The sequence below is a fragment of the Echinops telfairi genome, unplaced genomic scaffold, assembly GCF_000313985.2.
Source record: "Echinops telfairi isolate 266 unplaced genomic scaffold, ASM31398v2 ScPeMD7_31;HRSCAF=116, whole genome shotgun sequence".
NCBI classification, from domain to species: domain Eukaryota; kingdom Metazoa; phylum Chordata; class Mammalia; order Afrosoricida; family Tenrecidae; genus Echinops; species Echinops telfairi.
Genome location: NW_022103928.1, coordinates 9,294,830 through 9,312,476, shown reverse-complemented (window position 1 = coordinate 9,312,476; position 17,647 = coordinate 9,294,830). Strand labels below are relative to the sequence as shown.

The 17,647-nt window shown below is 43.7% G+C and overlaps 1 protein-coding gene across 1 annotated transcript in view; it reads right to left on the bottom strand.

Annotated features, from left to right (window-relative positions):
- Positions 1 to 4,732: 4,732 nt before the first annotated feature.
- Positions 4,733 to 17,647, bottom strand: part of MDFIC2 (MyoD family inhibitor domain containing 2) — a 166,531-nt gene continuing 153,616 nt past the window's right edge. Inside the window, exons 5-6 of the mRNA XM_045290118.1 lie at positions 15,395 to 15,616; positions 4,733 to 4,992 (exon numbers count right to left, since the gene is read on the bottom strand). Of these exons, the coding sequence (XP_045146053.1) occupies positions 4,733 to 4,992; positions 15,395 to 15,616 (482 nt within the window). The remainder of the gene's footprint in view (positions 4,993 to 15,394; positions 15,617 to 17,647) is intronic.

The window sequence follows — 17,647 nt, the reverse complement described above, 5'->3', positions numbered from 1 at the left end:
AAAATGCATATTCTTCACATTCAAATTTGAATGGTGACCCTTTAAACAGGTTTTTTTTTTTTCATTTTAAAGATTAGAAATTTATTTTCTCACAGTTTGGGAGGCTAGAATTTTAAATTTAGGGTATGGGTCTTATGGGGGTTTCTTCTTTGTTCTTTCAGCTTCTAGCAGCTTCCAGAAATCCTAGGTATTCCTGGCTTACATATGCATCTGCCAACTGTCTGTCTTCATGTGATGACTCCCCCGTGTATGTGTATTAAGTGTCTATTCTACTTGTTGTATAATTCAGAAATGATTAGATTTGGGATCCAACCTAGTCTAGAATTACTTTTGTTAACACCACAATAGAAAAACCTTCTTTTTGGCCAGGATAATGTTTACAGGTAAAGGGCTTAGTATTTTAAAATGTGTGTGTGTGTGTGCGCGCACAATTCATTTCACAATGATTTAGGATTTTTTTCCCAATCTTACATGTGGAAATGCCAAGGCTGACAGTTTTTCAGGTAGATGAGGTGATGGTTTCTTATTATTGTTAATGGAGAGGCTTCACTATTGAGATGTGATGCTTACTCTTTGCTGAGGGGAGGACCTTGGCCAGTAGTTTGTCAGATATTTAGGAGTATTCCTGGGTTTTACTCATTGGAAAAGTATCACCCCATACCCCCACCCCTGGAATTGTGACAAATATGTCTGCAGGCATTGCCACTTGTGCCCTAGGGGATGTCATGGAAAGGCCAACATCGTTCACTGGTGAAAACCAGTGCTTTAAAAGTAGAGGCAAAGTCTGTGATTCATATCAATACGGTAGACCAGAAGGTGGCACTTTGATCCAAATAATAATACAGGTCCTGCCCCAACACGGGTTCTTCAACTCCCTCTTTACTCTCTGGACTGAAATGTCAGAAGCCCAATAAGATAGTTTTAAACACATCTTGATGAGAATCACTGGAAAATCATTCTACCTGCTGTCTGCTTTGCCTTCCTACACAAACCAGATCAAAACCCATTGTCATCAAGTGGATTCTGACTCGTCATGACCTTATGTATATGGTTTCTGAGATGGAAAACCTTATAAAAGTATACAGCCTCATCCCCCCACCCCCAGGTCCCCCACATTGGAGCAATTGGTGGATATGAACTGCTGACCTTGCAATTAGCAGCCCAACACCTATCTGTCCTACTGGGCCACCCTCGCTCCTTTCTAGCTGAAACCCAAATCCCACACTCACTGCTTTCAAGCCAGTTCTGACTCACAGCGACTGTACGGTGCAGAGTAGAACTGCTTCCTAAGGTTGCTGAGGCTCTAAAACATATGGGAGCAGAAAGCCTCATCTTTCTCCATTCGAGTGGCTCATGCATTTGAACTGTTTACCTGGAGGTTGGCAGTCCATCGTGTAACCAACTGTGCAACCTGCGCTCCTTTGACACAGCCCACAGGGACGCATATGAGGCCATGGTTGAGGTTCTGATTCAACAATCTTCAAAGAGCACCATTAGGTATTTCCATGGCATCAGAGGTCATCATTGTGTAGCTTGGGGAACTTGGCGTCCAATGAGAAAATTTCATTTAGTTAAGACAGATAACTTCACTTAACTCAGCCTATTAGTCTTTTGCTTTATTTTGGAGAAGATGGAACTTAGAAACATACGTTAGTGTTTTTCAAACCTTTTCTACTTATGCATTTATCATTGAACAAAAAGCTCTGATAGACTCACCCCCCCACCCCCAGTGATTATTTCCTTTTTGTAATGTTTCCCTGCCTGTTTTCTTAGCCCCTTGGGGGAAAAGGTATCTGTGACTTTCACTCTACTAACATTGATTGTGCAGCACTGGCAATTAATATGGTAGGCCTCTCAACTCATGTAATGGGGAGATTTCATTAGCAAGTTAAACGTGACGTTGATTCTTTGCTGCTCTCCCTATTTTGTCGGCTTTTAGAGACGAGATAGTTTTATAACAACCCACGGAGCAAAGCAAGGTGTAACTGTCTGGTATATTGCTGTGTGGAAAACCCCATTCCCAAGTCTCAATACAGGCTGAATCTTCTGTAATCTCTTTTATTCTAGTACATTCCCTTAAATAGGAATCCTCCATTCCCTCGTAGTCCCAACTTGAAGAACAGCATTATCTTTATTTGTAATCCAAGACTTTCATCATTTCAGAAAATACCTGCTCCTTCTCAAATGCTGATATTTGTATTTAATCAATAACCGCATCCCTTTTTTGATCGGCCTTACCTCTGCAATTGTACTTTCCTAGTAGCAGATGTTTTATTGTGTAAGAATTCAATTGAAGGAGCCATTCATGTTTGCAAAAAGGATGGTGTTTTATTATTGGTCATAAAGGAAAGAGATTTCACACTTTGTAGAACCGGCCCTTCTTTGCTAAAGCACGGTGAGTTCTGAAAGGGAGGAACAAGTTAACAAACCATGGAAAGCAAGGCCAGAAAGACATCTGGTAGCATGATTCCAACCACATTATAAAATAAGACCTGGCGAGTGATTCCTACATCTCTAATTGACAAGCAATCAATTCACATGTGAAACGCACGATCTTTTCACAAACGTGAGGGTTTGCAGATTAGAAAGAAGAAAGGGATGAAGATGAAAATCTGTAACAATGTGGCGTGTTTGATCAATATCACCAGGAACCATGGTACTGGGACAGAGTCCTGTAGACTCCGCTGCAGTTGCCACTCTGTACTATGTGGATCATGGGAGCGGAGGAGGGAGGGTGGGCCTTGGAGAAGGGCCAGGGTGGCAAAGGGAGAGTGAGAAGCAATGAGGTTCAAGGTAGCCACTATTTATAAGCTAGCCTAGTAATATTGTACTTTTTTTAACAATGGGAGCAGCTGGGCCCTTGGGTGCCAGCTGGAGTCAGAGGCAGAAAGGCACAGAGCAGTGCCTTCAAGTTCCTGATTCTGCTGCTAACCCACCGGGTAGTCTTGGGTACGTTTCTCCACTTCTTAAGGAACGTTGTTTATGCTTAGCGGAAAAGGGAAAACTGGCCTGAACAGCCCAAAGTACCTCCCTGCTCTCTGAGCCTACGTTAGCTTTGTGAATTGTTCTTGTTGTACTTGTTTTCCTTAAGTCTGTAAGGCCTGCGCATGCAGAGTTTTCTCTTCGAGCTGCAGGAAAGAAGACTGACTAGCCCACTGGTCCTCAGGTGTGGGCGTGCACCCGGGTTCTGTGGTTGTTGGGTAACGTGAGAGTGCCATCAGGAGTGAAGCAGCACAGACCAGGGTTACACTGCGATGTCGAGAGATCGTCAAGAGGGAGGCAAGGCTTCTGCCAGGGGCAGCAAACAACAGTCTTTCAAAAAGAACAGGTGTCAGGGTTTGGAGGAAATCACTGAGGGATAGAAAAATTACCTGTGTGGCACAGAATTGAAACACACACCAGCTTGGCCTGAGGTTGCTGAATCCAGGTGAAATCCCAGCTCTTTCGGGCATTTTGTTTGGGTAGGGCTAAAAAAAAGTCCCTTCCTTTCATCTCACTTCTCTGTTCTTTTTTCGGTTTTTGATATTTTATAATTTTTTGTTCAATGATAACTCTAGGGAGTGTGTAGGTAAAACGAATGTGAAGCTATTTGGCTAGTGCCTGTAGGAGTGCACATAAGCACGGATAAGCTAACGTTAAAAGAAAAACATTCAAATGTGACTGACGTTAACCTAGATAGTCTTTCCCTCCAAAGTGTTTGTAATAATTTATTTGTGTAGCAAAGTACTTCTAAATGTATAGCCTATCCTTACAAAATGTTCAGCTATGTGAAGTATTCAACACAATTCTTAATTCTTATAATTATTGGGGGGTGGGGAACAATGTTAGTTTGGGAAGCACATGCAGTATTAGGAAACTGTGCTGGATCAGGACCAGCAGGCATGGGTATGTTCTTCGGGTGCCCATCCACATGATAGTTTTGTGAAATGCCCTGCTTCTTTAATACCCGCATTCGACCTGACAAACAGCCAGGAGGAAAAGGAAGCCGTGATGTTCTGAGGTCGTTTCCTTGAGACGTGCACACCGTTCCCATTCATGCTCATTAGGATAAAGACAAACCTTTCTGTTACAAACTAAGAACGTGCATAGCTTGTTATGACATAGTCATGGATATCGACTAACGCGGTCGAGGATGACAGTCCTCTCTCAAAGCACACCGTATTCAAAATTCACTGGAGATATTTTAGAGACATCTGTTGTAATTACAGGAACATGGTTTCTAATTCATTTAATTCCCTTCCCTACCTAAACTGTACATATAAGTGAATTTTAAGAGACTGTATAAATAAATTTTTAATTACAAAATGATGTTATACAATACATTATTAATAATCACCAACAATGAATAATGTTTATGCATGAGTCCATTAGGAAGACGAGCTAATGTATGTCAATTCTGAGAGAATGCACTAATTTGTCCTGAATTTGTGAATGAGCTGGAGCCCAGGATGCAAGCAGAGCAATCACACAGTGGCCTAGCATGCTGTTTGCTAGTCAAAGAAACCTCTTGCACCTGCGGTCTTTCAGAGGCATGTAAGGCATGCTCCTCCAGGGTCAGGAAGGACTTGGGTTGTCAGCAGTTGTAAGATTTGGGATAAGCCCATTGCGTGGACAATAGAGCTTCCCCGGGCAATAGTGGCCCCGGAGCTGTGCTGTGTGGGCCGGGCGGACATGTCCGCCCGTGGACGCCCGGTCTGGGAGGCAGTTTTCCCTGCGGTCCGGATGGCCGGGCCTAGCGGTAGCAGATCTCCGAAATCTCCATGGCCAGCTCCAGACACTCGCCGCTCTCGTGGCACGACTCGAAGAGGCTGCAGTCCAAGTCGCAGCTGCAGCCGCAGTCGCCACGGGAGCGGTTCTCGTCCGCCGGGCGGTGGTACCTGTGCGAGGGGCAGCACAGGCTGGTGCACACGGCTTCGCACGTGTCCGGGAGCATCAAGAGGCAGTCCCAAAACTGGCAAAACAGACAGGTGAGGATGAGCGAGGCACACTCGTCTGTTCAGGGAAGAAGAAAGAGCGTTACTCGCGATGGAGATGGGCGGCGAGCCCGGGGGCAGGCGGGCACATGCGCCGGCTGTACTTGTAACCCGACGGAAAATCAAAACCAACCAGTTGCCAGCCGGTTGATTCTGAAACATGGAGACCCCTTGGGTGTCCGAGTAGAACCGTGCGTAGGGCTCTTAGTGGCTGGCATTTGAGAAGTCGATCGCTAACGCTTGCTTTCAAAGTGCCTCTGGGTGGATTCGAACCATCAGCCTCGGGATAGCAGCTGGGCACGCCCACCGTGTGTACCTCGCAGAGACTCAGACAACTTTAGAGCCAACTCTCAATTCCTAGTCCTCCGGAGAGGTCAGCTACACCTCTCCCTCCTGCTCTCTCACCCCGGTGCCCGTAACTCACTCTCCTTCAGCGACTGCTTTAGTAACTTCCCCGAGCACTTCCTATTGATTCCACATAATCTGGTTATTTAAAGTGCTGTCGCTTTCCTAAACTCCTTTATTTACGTGGCCTGCAGAGAGGGGCTGGGAAGCCGCACAATTAAGTCTCTTTCTGGAAACTTGGAATCCTTCAGAAAAACTGCAGGTCCTCCTGCAGGGCGAGAGCTTTTCCAGAGCAATTAGAGACAGGGGCACAGAGACCTTACAGACCCTCTGCTTCTGCTCACAAGGCTTTGTGATTGGTCCCTTTGGGATTCTCATCAAGCCACCACACCCATATTCAAATGCAGGGAGGAAGCACGTTCCAAAACCTCATATAAGTGAGTGGGAAAAAAAAAAAAACAGCTTTTGGGGGGTTGTGTTTTATTTTTAACCCCTGTTTCCTTTTCCCTCCAGTTATGTCAAACCTTGATTTTATATTCAAGCTCTTTTAAGCGCACTACGTCATCATCTGCCTAAAAGGATATAAATCGTATCACCCTTCTTTTAGAAAATTGGTTTAAAAATTTACTGTGCAGACTTGTAAAATTCTGAAAAGTATCTCTAAGGCATTGAAGGTAATTGGTAATTCTAGCCAAACAGCTGGGATGGGTTAGCGATTATTTTATTTTTGTTTCCATAAAGGGAATTAGTCCGAAGATGTAGGAGCTCTCTAGTTAAAATGTTCACTCCCCAGGTTAAAAACGTTTAGAGTGTTTTAAAAAGCGTAGGTAAGTGTTCACATCTTGTGTCATCTGATTAGTTAAAACCACTGTCCTAAAAGTAACCAGTGTTGAAGTAACATTCTATAATGAACTGGAGAAAAATACCCCCTCCAGATGGGTTTATCATAAATCTGACTTTCATGAGAGTCCTCCCCAGCAAAAAAAAAAAGAATGTTAATAACTTTGGTTTTTAGACTGCAACCAGCAGACTGAGTAACACAGAGGAGAGATTATGCCCTTTGAAGAGATTACAGCATTCTTTATTTACTTCTAACAGTATTTCTCAGAAAACTTTTCTTTTCTCATACGGTCCCTTCCTTGTCAACCTGTAAGAGGAGGGAAAGCGCAAACATGCGCCCTATGTAGGGGGGAAAAGAATGTTTTCAAAGGAGTCATTTTCATTTCTTGTAAAGACATTATAAAAATTCCAAGGTGAATCTTCCATACAGATAAATAGACATAAATTAACACTCCTCCCTCTCTCCCTTCTTTCCTTCCTTCCTTCTTTCCCTCCTGCCCCCTTTCCTTCTCCCTCTCCTTCTACCCCTCTCTCCACCTGTTCTCTTGCTTCCTCCCTTTCTTTCTTCCCAGTAAGGTGATGGTGAAGAATTTCACCATGACTTTTATAACTATCAAATTCCAAGTGCTGTGGCTATTGATTAGTATTCATAATGTAGGCAGCCTGCTCAGTAGTGCCTCTTCTCAGGTACAGAGCTGTCTCTGTTTCAGACTTGGTGCCTTGTTTAGAGGCTCACTTAGAGCCAGCCTCTAGTCTATGACCAACCCACCTAGGTCTCAGAAGTCACCACCAACATAGCCACACACCTTCAGGAGCAAGTCAGCACCTTGCACGGACGCTTACGTCCCTGTGTGTTTCGGGAGGGAGCAGGTCGATGATGAAGGATCTGGAGCATAAAGCGACTCCTCTGGGCAGCTATCCGGAAGCTCCCGGTAACGAACAGGTTCTCAGTGGAAAATCGCCCCAGTAATACCCTGGGACCCCTCAAGCCAGAGGCTCAGGAGACTTTCTCAGGCTTATGGCCATATAGAAACGACCCCACTGGATTCTGTCCTTCGTAAATGGCAGGTAGAAAGTGTGGTTTGGAAGTAAATAGGGTTGGCTGCAGGGAGATTGTATGGAGAGGACCTCGCTGGGGTCTCCTTGGAAGAGTGTGAAGAACCTATTTGTTACGTGCCTTCAACATTTCCTCAGGGCAAGTTACCTCTTGGTCCAAGAGCGCGAGCCAAAGCCTCCTGCTGCTGGCAGGTTTGGGAGTTTTCAGCTTCTGATGGACATCATATATTTTGCTTTTCAATTTTTTTTGGCTCAATCCTTTTGCAATAAATTGGCATTTTCTCCCTTCCACCTCTCCATTTTGCACTTGAGAATAGAGCCCATTTTTTTGCTGTGTCTAAGTTAGTCCCTTTTATTTGGTTATAAAAGGCAGACCCTCTTGCCCCAAAAAACACGGCAACATTAATGAATTGAAAACAGATTTTTCCAAACTTTCAAATGTGTTCCACACTTTTCCAAAAAGGCATATTAAATAATTCCACACATGCAGGCAAAACTGCTTTGCATATGGCCATTTCTTTTTGGTTTTTGTTGTTGTTGTTTGCATAAAAGTAACATAAGCAGGTCAGGGGGAAATGTGGAAATGTTTGAAAAGAGAGTTGCACTTCGGAATGAGGATATTTTCCTTTGCTGCACTATTTTGTGGGACTTGAAACTTTGATAAGTATCATATTCGAAGGCACAGCCTGTGATTAGCACCTTCTCTCAGTCTATCCAAGTTACATAGTCTCCACCTGCCTCCTTCAGATCTGCAGTATTTCCAAAGCCTCCGAAACCCACCAACGCCAAGCTGCATGGCTGATGTCACCCTCTCTCCCTGCTCACCAACCCTCCTTGAGTTGCTCGGGTGCAGGGCTCCCTGTCCACCCAGATGAACTCACCAGAAACCTGCAACTCACCCTTGTCGATTTTCTTCCTTTTCTTTGTCATGCCCTTCTTCATCGAATCCACTGCCAAGTCCTGCTAAATATACCTCTGGTGCATATTTGAAATCCATAGACTTGACTGCCAGCTCCAAATACATGAGTTCCAACCACCACCACCACCAGCAGCCATCAACTCAACAGCAACAGCTTCCTGTCTAGGGCCTCGTTTCCATATGAAGCCACCTGAGATTCACGTGCCCCTGATAGCCCCGTGGAGCAGGGTTCTATTCTATATTCTTCGGGTCCCTACGAATCAGATATGACTCAATGGCAACCATTTTGGGATTTGGGGGTGTTAGTTTTTACTACAGGTTTGCATGACTCAGTCTTCTCTTAGAAAAGTTCCCAATTCTTACTATATATAGCCTGAAAGCTACAGCAAGATCCAGCCCCTGTCTGCTACTGACTTCCTGATCTAATCTCATTGCTAACCTACCCGGCTACATCTACACTGTCTGAATTTCAGTTTGTGGACTGTACTGGGTTTGCAGAACCACTTGCTCTTGTTATGCCTTCTGTGTTGTACATCTCTCCACCGCGTCATTCAGCTCCTACTCTGGTGGTGTAGTGCTTACGAGTTGGGCGGTGATCTGCATGGCCAGCAGTTCAAACCACCAGCAGCTCCACGGAAGAGAGACTGGGGTTTCCACTCCCATACCCAGTGACAGTCTCGCAAACTCACAGGGGCTCAGCTGAGTCAGCGTCGACTTGACCGCAGTGAGTTTGGCTTGGTTTACTCATACTGTAGGCTTCTAGCTGAAAATATATGCGTTGTTATTCGTTGCCATTTAATTAACCATTGACTTGTCATCTGCCCACTTGTTATCACCATGCAAGTCAAATGGAATTGAGTGAGTGGGAGATGGTCAGCTCTATAACCACTCAGTCACTCACTGCCATGATGTCAAAACGAACTGATAATGCCCTATAGGACAGAGTCGAACTGGCTTTTTGGGTGTCCTAGATTTTAAATATTTACAGGAGAAGACAACCTCATTTTTCTTTTCTTGACTTAGCTTGTGGGCTGGAACCACTGACCTGTGGTCAGCAGCCCAATGCTTCACCCACTGAGTCACTAGGGCTCCGTAACTAATAGGTCTTTTGTCAGTCCCTCCCACTAAAAGCTAATCTGCATGAGGCAAAGAGCCACGTCTGTGTTGAATGAAATAATAAGTGAAGACTTTTAAGAGATAATATTAGGATCTTCATTTTCTAGATGAAAGGACTAGGGCTTAGAGATGGTTACTGCGTATGCTCCCAAAGTCTTCCCAATGGTAAAATTCGGAGATGGGGATTTGAATTTAAGTGTTCCTGCCACTAAATTCTGTCCTCTTCTGTAACTTAGCCCATTGCTATAGGTGTCAGTTGTTCTGAAAAACAAAACAAAACAGAAAAACAATTGGGCAATATTCTACTTTATATGCATCTCACATAGGTATCATGGGATAACCCTGAGCCGAGTGTTGTTGTTATCCTGATTTTTCAGATGAGGAAGTCGTGGTTCAGAGAATATAAAACAGATATCCAACAAAGTGCCCCTGGAGAGGATGAAGCTGTAATTGGAACCAAGACTGTTTGCCTTCAGAGGGCTTCACTGTTTGCCTGCCCCCCTCATAGTTCGCTCTCTCTCTCTCTCTCTCTCTCTCTCTCACACACAGTGGCTCTCTGGCTATCTCTCGCAGTACCCTCCCCTGTCCTCCTGCTACCTTTGAGCACAGCTGGGGATTTCACAGCTTCACTGATGCCATGGTTCCCTCCCTTCCCTGCTCTTCCCTGTCCCACTCTGTATGAGTGAGCTTCTCATGGGGAGAACACCATTATTTTTCAATTCCACTTGACAACCTGGAAGCCCGTTTGCATTCTTAAGACGAGTAAACTGTATTCTTCATGCTCACCTAAATGGCTTCTGGCCAGGGTCCGCATTGTTGTCCTGAGTAGCCATTGAGTTGATTCTGACTTAGTGGGACTCTGTGTGCATTCCACGGGTTTTCTGCAAGCACTGTCCAGTAAGCGTTAGATGGCTAACCTCAAACCCACTAGCTGTTCAGAGGAAGAAAGATGAGGCTGTCTGCTCTGGTAAAGATTGACAGTCTCATAGGAGTGAGTTTGGTTTGGTTTGGTTTAACTTTTCAGAAGCCCCAGGTGCCTTGGATGGGTTTGAACTGTCAACCTTTCAGTTGGTAATCCAATACTTAATTATTTGCATTACCCAGGGACTTCTCCATTATTTATAGGCAGCAATAGGGGATTGTTTGGGAGAAAGAGAACATCCAGGTTCAATCCTCCCCTCTGCATATGGAGGGCACAGGCCTGCCCATCTGCTTCTTTGAAAACCCTGCTGGGCACAGTTTTACTCTGATCCACATGGGGTCCTCAAGGGTTGAAGTTGACTTGCAGACAAGTGGTGTGGTATGTGTGCTCTGCCTTGGATTGTGTCTCGGTTGTGGAGATCGCTTCTCCCTGGTCTCATCTCTCTCTCTGAAACCATCTGCTCCCTTGTGGTAGAAAGACAAAGGGGAGTCTTGGCAGAACTTTCTTCTTGCTAATTTCTGAGTTACCTCACGGTTCCCTTAACTAACTTTGCATCTCTTCTAATCCCTTTGTAACCAGTCCCCCCATCCATTAAATCCCCTGTGTCTGACCACCTGGCATCCTGCACTAGACTTAATTATTACTATCTGAGGAGCCCACTGGCTTTCCCATCTCCTATCTTCTTAAGCCTGGATGAAAGAATTGGGATGGGCCTGAGACCCGTGGGCCACACAGTCACTAGCGGTATTTGGCTGAGAGCACAAAGCCATGGTAAACATCCTTGCCGGGTGAGTTGTTTCCTATTTCTACCCCTAGGGTATCTTTAGGACGTGGGGGACTGTAATGTGCTAAATGGCACCCTGATGACATGAAGCATTAATGCAGCTTCCAGAGGTGCTAAATGTACAGCTGGGGATTGACTAATTAATAGGAGAGTCTGCCTCATTAGAAAAGATCATGTTTAATTACAGTGGAAAAGGCAACAGTGCTGGGCAAGCAGGCTCTACAAATGGTCCCGAGGTCAGCCCCGTGGTGCTGCGCTCCCTGAGTTAGCTGTCCCAGCTCTACATCCTGGTACCATGATGGGAGGGTACCAAATAGGAGGGGAGACAGAAGGCAGCTTTCGCTACCACTTGCAGTTCTGCAGGCACTGCTCAACTCCAGAAGAGCACTCCTCCTACCTTGGGGACCATTTTCCCAAATAGCAAGAATACTTATTGATGGAATTTCCCTAGAACTTTATGATTCTTCAGGAAATGACTTCAGGTAAACAGCACCCCTCCTCCATCAAGCAAAGTTTGTGAATAGAGCCGAACACTGGCCCCATCCTGTCTCCTGTTCCGACGACGCCTCATCATGAAATTCATGACAAATTATCTTCAACTAAACACTGAAAGGTTTTGACCAAAAAAGGGGGGAGGGGGAGGGAAGCTTGTTCCCATTCCACCAACATTAAGTTCTGAAGAAGAAGGGAAAAAATATGTAATGTAGAATAAAAATACGTAAAGTATGACTGACTGCCTTGCTTGAGCTAGGGCATCATCCCTGATGTTATCAATTTTAATAGATACTTAAATATGTCAAGATCTATTTAAATTCAGACAAGCACAACTAACATTCAAGTAAGTTCTTTCGAACTAGAATGACTGGATTTGGGTGATACTTAGTAAATTTGTGCTTATGTTTTTTTCTGAGCAAATGAACTGAAATAATTATAAAATTGAAACATTTTATAAGGTGACACTCCCGCATTTAATTGTATGAAATTTACGGTGTAGAAAATGTAATCATTTTATTCAGTAGTCCATGGTGTAATTAAGACTATTCTTTGGAGGCTTCTTGTATTTATGATTTTCCTCTTCCACCTGGATGAGACGTCTCAGATTCAAAATTATACATCAATTAGGTATGTTCACTGAGATCTTTTTGAAAGGAGTCTATTTTCTACTTTCAAATGTATCCCTGGTGTTATTATCCACAAAGATGTAGTCAGGAGGGCATGGAAACTCAAACAGGAGCACGCGGAGTTCTTTGGACCTTCCGTATTTTATTCTGGAAAGGGGCTGCACACGATGGACTACAATTTCAAAATCATGTTGCAGCACATAGTCTGCAATGTGCAGTAAAGATGCTTTTAAATTCCCATCAGAGCACACACCATGAACCGTGCTAATGGATGTAACACATTTTACAAAATCTGCATGTGTGAGGCTTTTCCATCCTGTTTTAAGTGGGGCAATGTATATAAATAATAGATATTAGCAATTAAGCATCCACTCCTCTGCTCTCATTTATACATTTGAAAATAAATTAACCACAAACTACATACAAGTGGATGCAATCGGCTCTTTTCCCTTCTGTTTTCCCTGCTGTTCCTGAAAAAATATTTCTGTATTTATCTCAGTATGAACAATGACCCTAGCTCTCAATTTCTGCCTTCTTAAATTAATTAACTGCCAAAACTTCTCAGAAAAGAAGTCATTCTGATTTAACTCTTGATTTTGTTGAAGTTTGATGTTTAAGATAAAGAACATTTCCCTGTCGTTGCCTATGAGTCTTAGCCTGGGCTTTTAGTCTTTCATCCAGCTCCTGAAAGCTCTTATCTCTTTGGGAGAAATTTTTACATTGGAAAAAAAGAAGGATGTCATCAACTTAAAACTTGAATTTCCTGGGTGATATTGGCTTTAGCACAGGTCTGAAGAAAAACAACTTAACTCAATAATCCTCAGGAATATATTTTGTTTTTTAGATCAAATCTAACCTGTCATTTTTCTGCACAAGGCACATGAATATCAGTTGTTACTCTAATAGTCACTGACTTTTTTCCTGAGAATGCAAGGTTTCAGGCAGCATAGCTGGGTGGATCCTTCCAATTCTTGGTACCCCAATAGGACAAATCAGAGTTGATTACTGGGTGCACATGTAAAAATGGTGGTTCTTAATTCTGGGGCCATTAACTTTATATACACAACAAGCAAGATCTGTTCCTCTGAGCTACAGTCCATCATAAGGGTCCAGTCTCAAAGTGCTCTAAATAGATTATCTCAGGATTGTCAAGGGTCCATCCAGTCTCTATAACCCAGAAAGCCCCAGAAAACTTGAAATCTGATCTGTATGGTCCAACTTTTGAGCAGGATTCTTCTATCAAGTCTTGGATCCAAATGCTAAATACTGGTAACCGGGCACCATCTAGTTCTGTTGTTCTCAAGGCAAATGGAAAGTCATCCAGGGAAGCAGTTAGCCACACACTCAATTTCCGCCTCTTGTTGCTGACTCTCCTTCCCCTTCTATGGCTCCAGCAGGCAGACACCAATTGTTGTACATTGGCTGCTCACTTGAATACTTTAAAAGCCCATGTGGTCTTCTTAACAACAACAACAACAACAACAAAACCAAATAGAACATAGGTTAGCTTAACTTGGAAAGAATGTCTGTATTATGTTCTTTTAGGGCCCATCTGTATGGGATCAGATTGAAAATAGCAAGCTGAGATAGGAAAGTTTCAATAGGAAGCTGAATGTGTTTATGTTAATGGAGGAGGACAACTCAGAAGATGAGAATGATTGTGCAACTCGGGGGAGTGGCATTAATGACGTGTACATGTAAACGCTGTTGCTTTAGTGTATGGTTTGCTGTGTGTAGTCTCATTACCAACAACAACAAAGTAAAATACATTATACATTTTTTTATGTTTTTGCAGAAAACTTCCCCGTATTAGCTATTTTCTTGTCTAGCATCAACCTCTGCCAATGCTAGGAATGTGGGCATCATCTTGGGTGTGCGGTTGGAACCTGGTAGTCTACAGGCTAAAGTTGGCCTGAAGGTAGGTATAAATTGTTGTTTGGAGTGTCTGAGGCTTTAAGCATGTGCATATGTGTGTGTGCATGTGTGTGTGTAACTTGTCAAAACTTGAAAATGTGGAGATTTCACATAATACTTCATGTGTCTGGTTTTTCTTGGGGGGGGGGGTGGGGAGATACAACCTGGGACTATCTTTCCTTTCGGTAACAATTAGCTAGAGCTGAGCGGAGGCCAAGACCTTTAGATGAGACACTTGCTCAGCTTGCCACAGTCCTCAGCCATCCCTACTATTTACCTCTAGCTTCCGCCATCATTTCTGATATCTTCTGAGTCTGTAGTAGTTTCTGGTCTAAAACATTCATGCTAACTCTATAGGACATCACTTTTTGGAGCACTTCTCTCCTCTTATTTTCTAACACCATACTAAGAATGAAAACTAAACCGGAATCACTAATATCTGAAGACTTCCCTCATTATAAACATTACACACGTTACTTCAGCCCAACCATAAACTACCTTTTAATGTGTTGGTAACTCCATCTTACATATCAGAAACTGGCGTTTCGAGATGATAAATCACATGCCCAGTTAATAAGCTGCAGAGCCAGGAGTTAAACTGGTGTGATTCCAAAGTTCCTGCTAAATCAAATTTCCTTATTTTCAAAAAGTAACTGTGAGTTTAAACACAGAGGAGAAACTGGACTTTATTATAGTTCTCTTTGAGAAATGTCAATAGTCTAAATATCTACCAAATTTTTGAATGGGTTCTGTCTCCTGTAAGGTCTTGCAAAATGAACCTGAATAAAACCCCTCCACCTAGTGTGGAACTTGACTGTGCTGAAAATGTGTCACCATATCTTTTCCCAGTCACCTTTGCAAATGGAATGTACCTTTTGTGTCATGGACAGGGATGGTTCGGTCTAAGTGTGGACTGATCAGAATGCCACTATCAGTGATATTGCTGAGAGAAACCACCACTTTCCACAGGCTACTGATGTAAGCATATTAATGGTGCACACAGGCCCTATCGCTATATCCCCAACATTTAAATACCACTATGCCACCTTCTTTTTGCCCAGAGTCACAGGCTGAAGACTCCCAGATTTGAGAAGGGAAAGAAATTTGTCCTTTATCTTTCTCCACCACCTAGTCCCAAATCCAGGATGCAGAGCCCCAACCCCAGCTGTTTAAAGCCCCTGATTCCCAGCTTTGAGAGCAAACAATCTGCCCAGCACCCCATAATTGCAAAGTGACCTTGACACGTGTCATTCACCAGGGTGTTCACATCAAAGTCTTCCTGTTTAATATTCATAAAGATTTTCTCCTCCCCCTTTCCCCCGCTAGCAGCATATGTGATGATTTTGCAGGCGTTCGGGGTTGGGGAGCTTTTTTTAGAGATGGGTTGAACTCTGAGAAACGTACCCCCAGCATCTCCCGGATGAACGGAAGGATCCGTTTGGAGGTAGGAAAAGCTTGTTTGGCATTCTTCAAGGGAGGACAGTGAGGTGCTGCATTCTGACAGGTCTTTCTCATGGAGGGTTTCCTTGGCTGGTCCATCTGTGATACTGAATTCGGATGCTGAATTTATAACGATAGCGTTCATAGGCTTCTCATCGGCGTGCTTTTCATTTGTGAGCTGCGTATCTAGATAAAAGAAGAAAACACATACATCAACCGTCTATAGCTTGGGAGGCCTGGTGGTAGGAGCGGGCATTTGCAGAAAAGTTCACATTTTACCCTCTCATAAGAAGAGAGCGTTAATAAAAATAACAAAGCACTTTTGAACAGGATGCTTTTTTGATTAAAAATATAAAAGGAATACAAGCGAGTACCATAATTGTAAAGTTTCACGCCCAATGGGAAGTTCTGCCACCACTGTGATTGTACTTATTACTGACCGTTATTTCTAGTGAGGGACAAAGGAATGTGTTCACTTGAATCAACAAAATCTTTTTAAAAGTTATTTGAGACTCAGGTACCACAAAAAAATTGAAGACAGTTTCAATTTTACTTTTCCTCCTTTCATAGCCTCTCAGACTAGTGTTTCCATCTGGTGGGTGAGGAGTCTGCAGGGTTTTCAAGACTGCGACCCTTCATCATCCTCATCATCATCTTCTTCTTCTCCTCTGAATCCACAGAGTCGTTCAGCATGCATAGAGTATTATGCATCTGAGGAGCAGTAAAAGGGTTTTAAGTGCCAGACATTCCTGCTGAGTAAGTGATGTGGCCTCAATCAAATCATATTATTGCCTTGTTTCCCTAGACCATGGTTCCCAAACTTATTTAACCAACCACCCCTTTTCAGGAAAAAAAAATACCAGCATCCCCTAGTAATGAAAAACGTTTGTATTGTTTCCCATAATCTGCTTTTGCAGTTCCACCCTGGGTGATCCCAGTCCCCCCAGCAATGCATCGACTGCTTTGGGAAAGACTGATCCAGATTGACCTCAGTGTTGTCTTCTGCATGGGAAAAGCAGACAGAGGTGGAAGCCTGTTTCTGTCGGTGCTCTCAAGCCTCCAAGGACGGCTCCCCTGTTCTTCCTTGGTGTGTGTCAGTTGTCTATTCCGAGGATAAATTGTATGTCCTCCTTAGGATAGGTTTCTGGACCAGCACTCCATGATATTTATGTAACTACCTGGAATAACTGGAGGAGGTCTTTCAGGGGGATTCCAGGAGTCTCCATTGACTGAGATTCTGATTTGGATGGGAAGGCTGGAGGACCTCTGGTGGCATAGAGGTTATGGTGTGGACTGCTAACTGCAAGGTCAGCAGTTCAAAACCATCAGTTGCTTCAAGGGAGAAAGAGAGGCTTTCGATTCCTGTAAAGAGCTACAGTCCCAGAAACTCACAGGGGCCAGTCTATAGGGTTGCTAAGTCATGCAGGGTGGCTATGAACTGCAATTCAATGGCAGGGAGTTTGTTTTGGGTTTGGTAGAAGGCTGAGATTCTCAGGGTAAGGCACAGAGTCAATGTTTTCTGCTGTTAACCAGGAGGTTGTCAGTTTGAGTCCACCCCAAAGCACTTTGGAAGAAAGGCCTGGTGATCTGCTTTTGGAGGATCAGTCATTGAAACCATTGAACTTGGGGCACAGTTTGACTGTGACCCTCATGGGTCAGAGCGGATTGCATGGCAAGTGGTACTGCTAGAGAAGGCTGAACTGTGCTTCACAGAGTCAAGAGCACACATACTGGAGAGCTCGCTTATTCCTGTATGCTAATTGAGAGCCCAGTGCATGCAACAAACACTGGGCTCTGTGCTGAGAATAAAGAGGTGACAAGACGACCATGGCCACTGGCTTTAAGCAGATCAAACAAGGTGCAAACTGAGACCAAAACCATACAAAGAAAACTGCAAATGAACATCTCTTGTGAATATAGATGCAAAGATCTTCAACAAAATGTTGTTTAACAGAATCATGCAGCATGTTAAGGGTCATAAACTATGACCAGGTGGAATTTATTCCAGGAATGCAGGGGTGGTTCTGTTTTAGAAAACCAGTCAACGTAATACAGCACATCCATAAAACAAAGGAAAATAATTTTATGATCTTCTCTATGGGTGTACAAAGGGCATTTCATAAAAATCAACACTCTTCCTTGATGGGGTAGTTAAAGTTTATTGTGCCAACCTGGGCGATCATCACATTTGGGATTAATTGAAGGGCAGGGAGATAA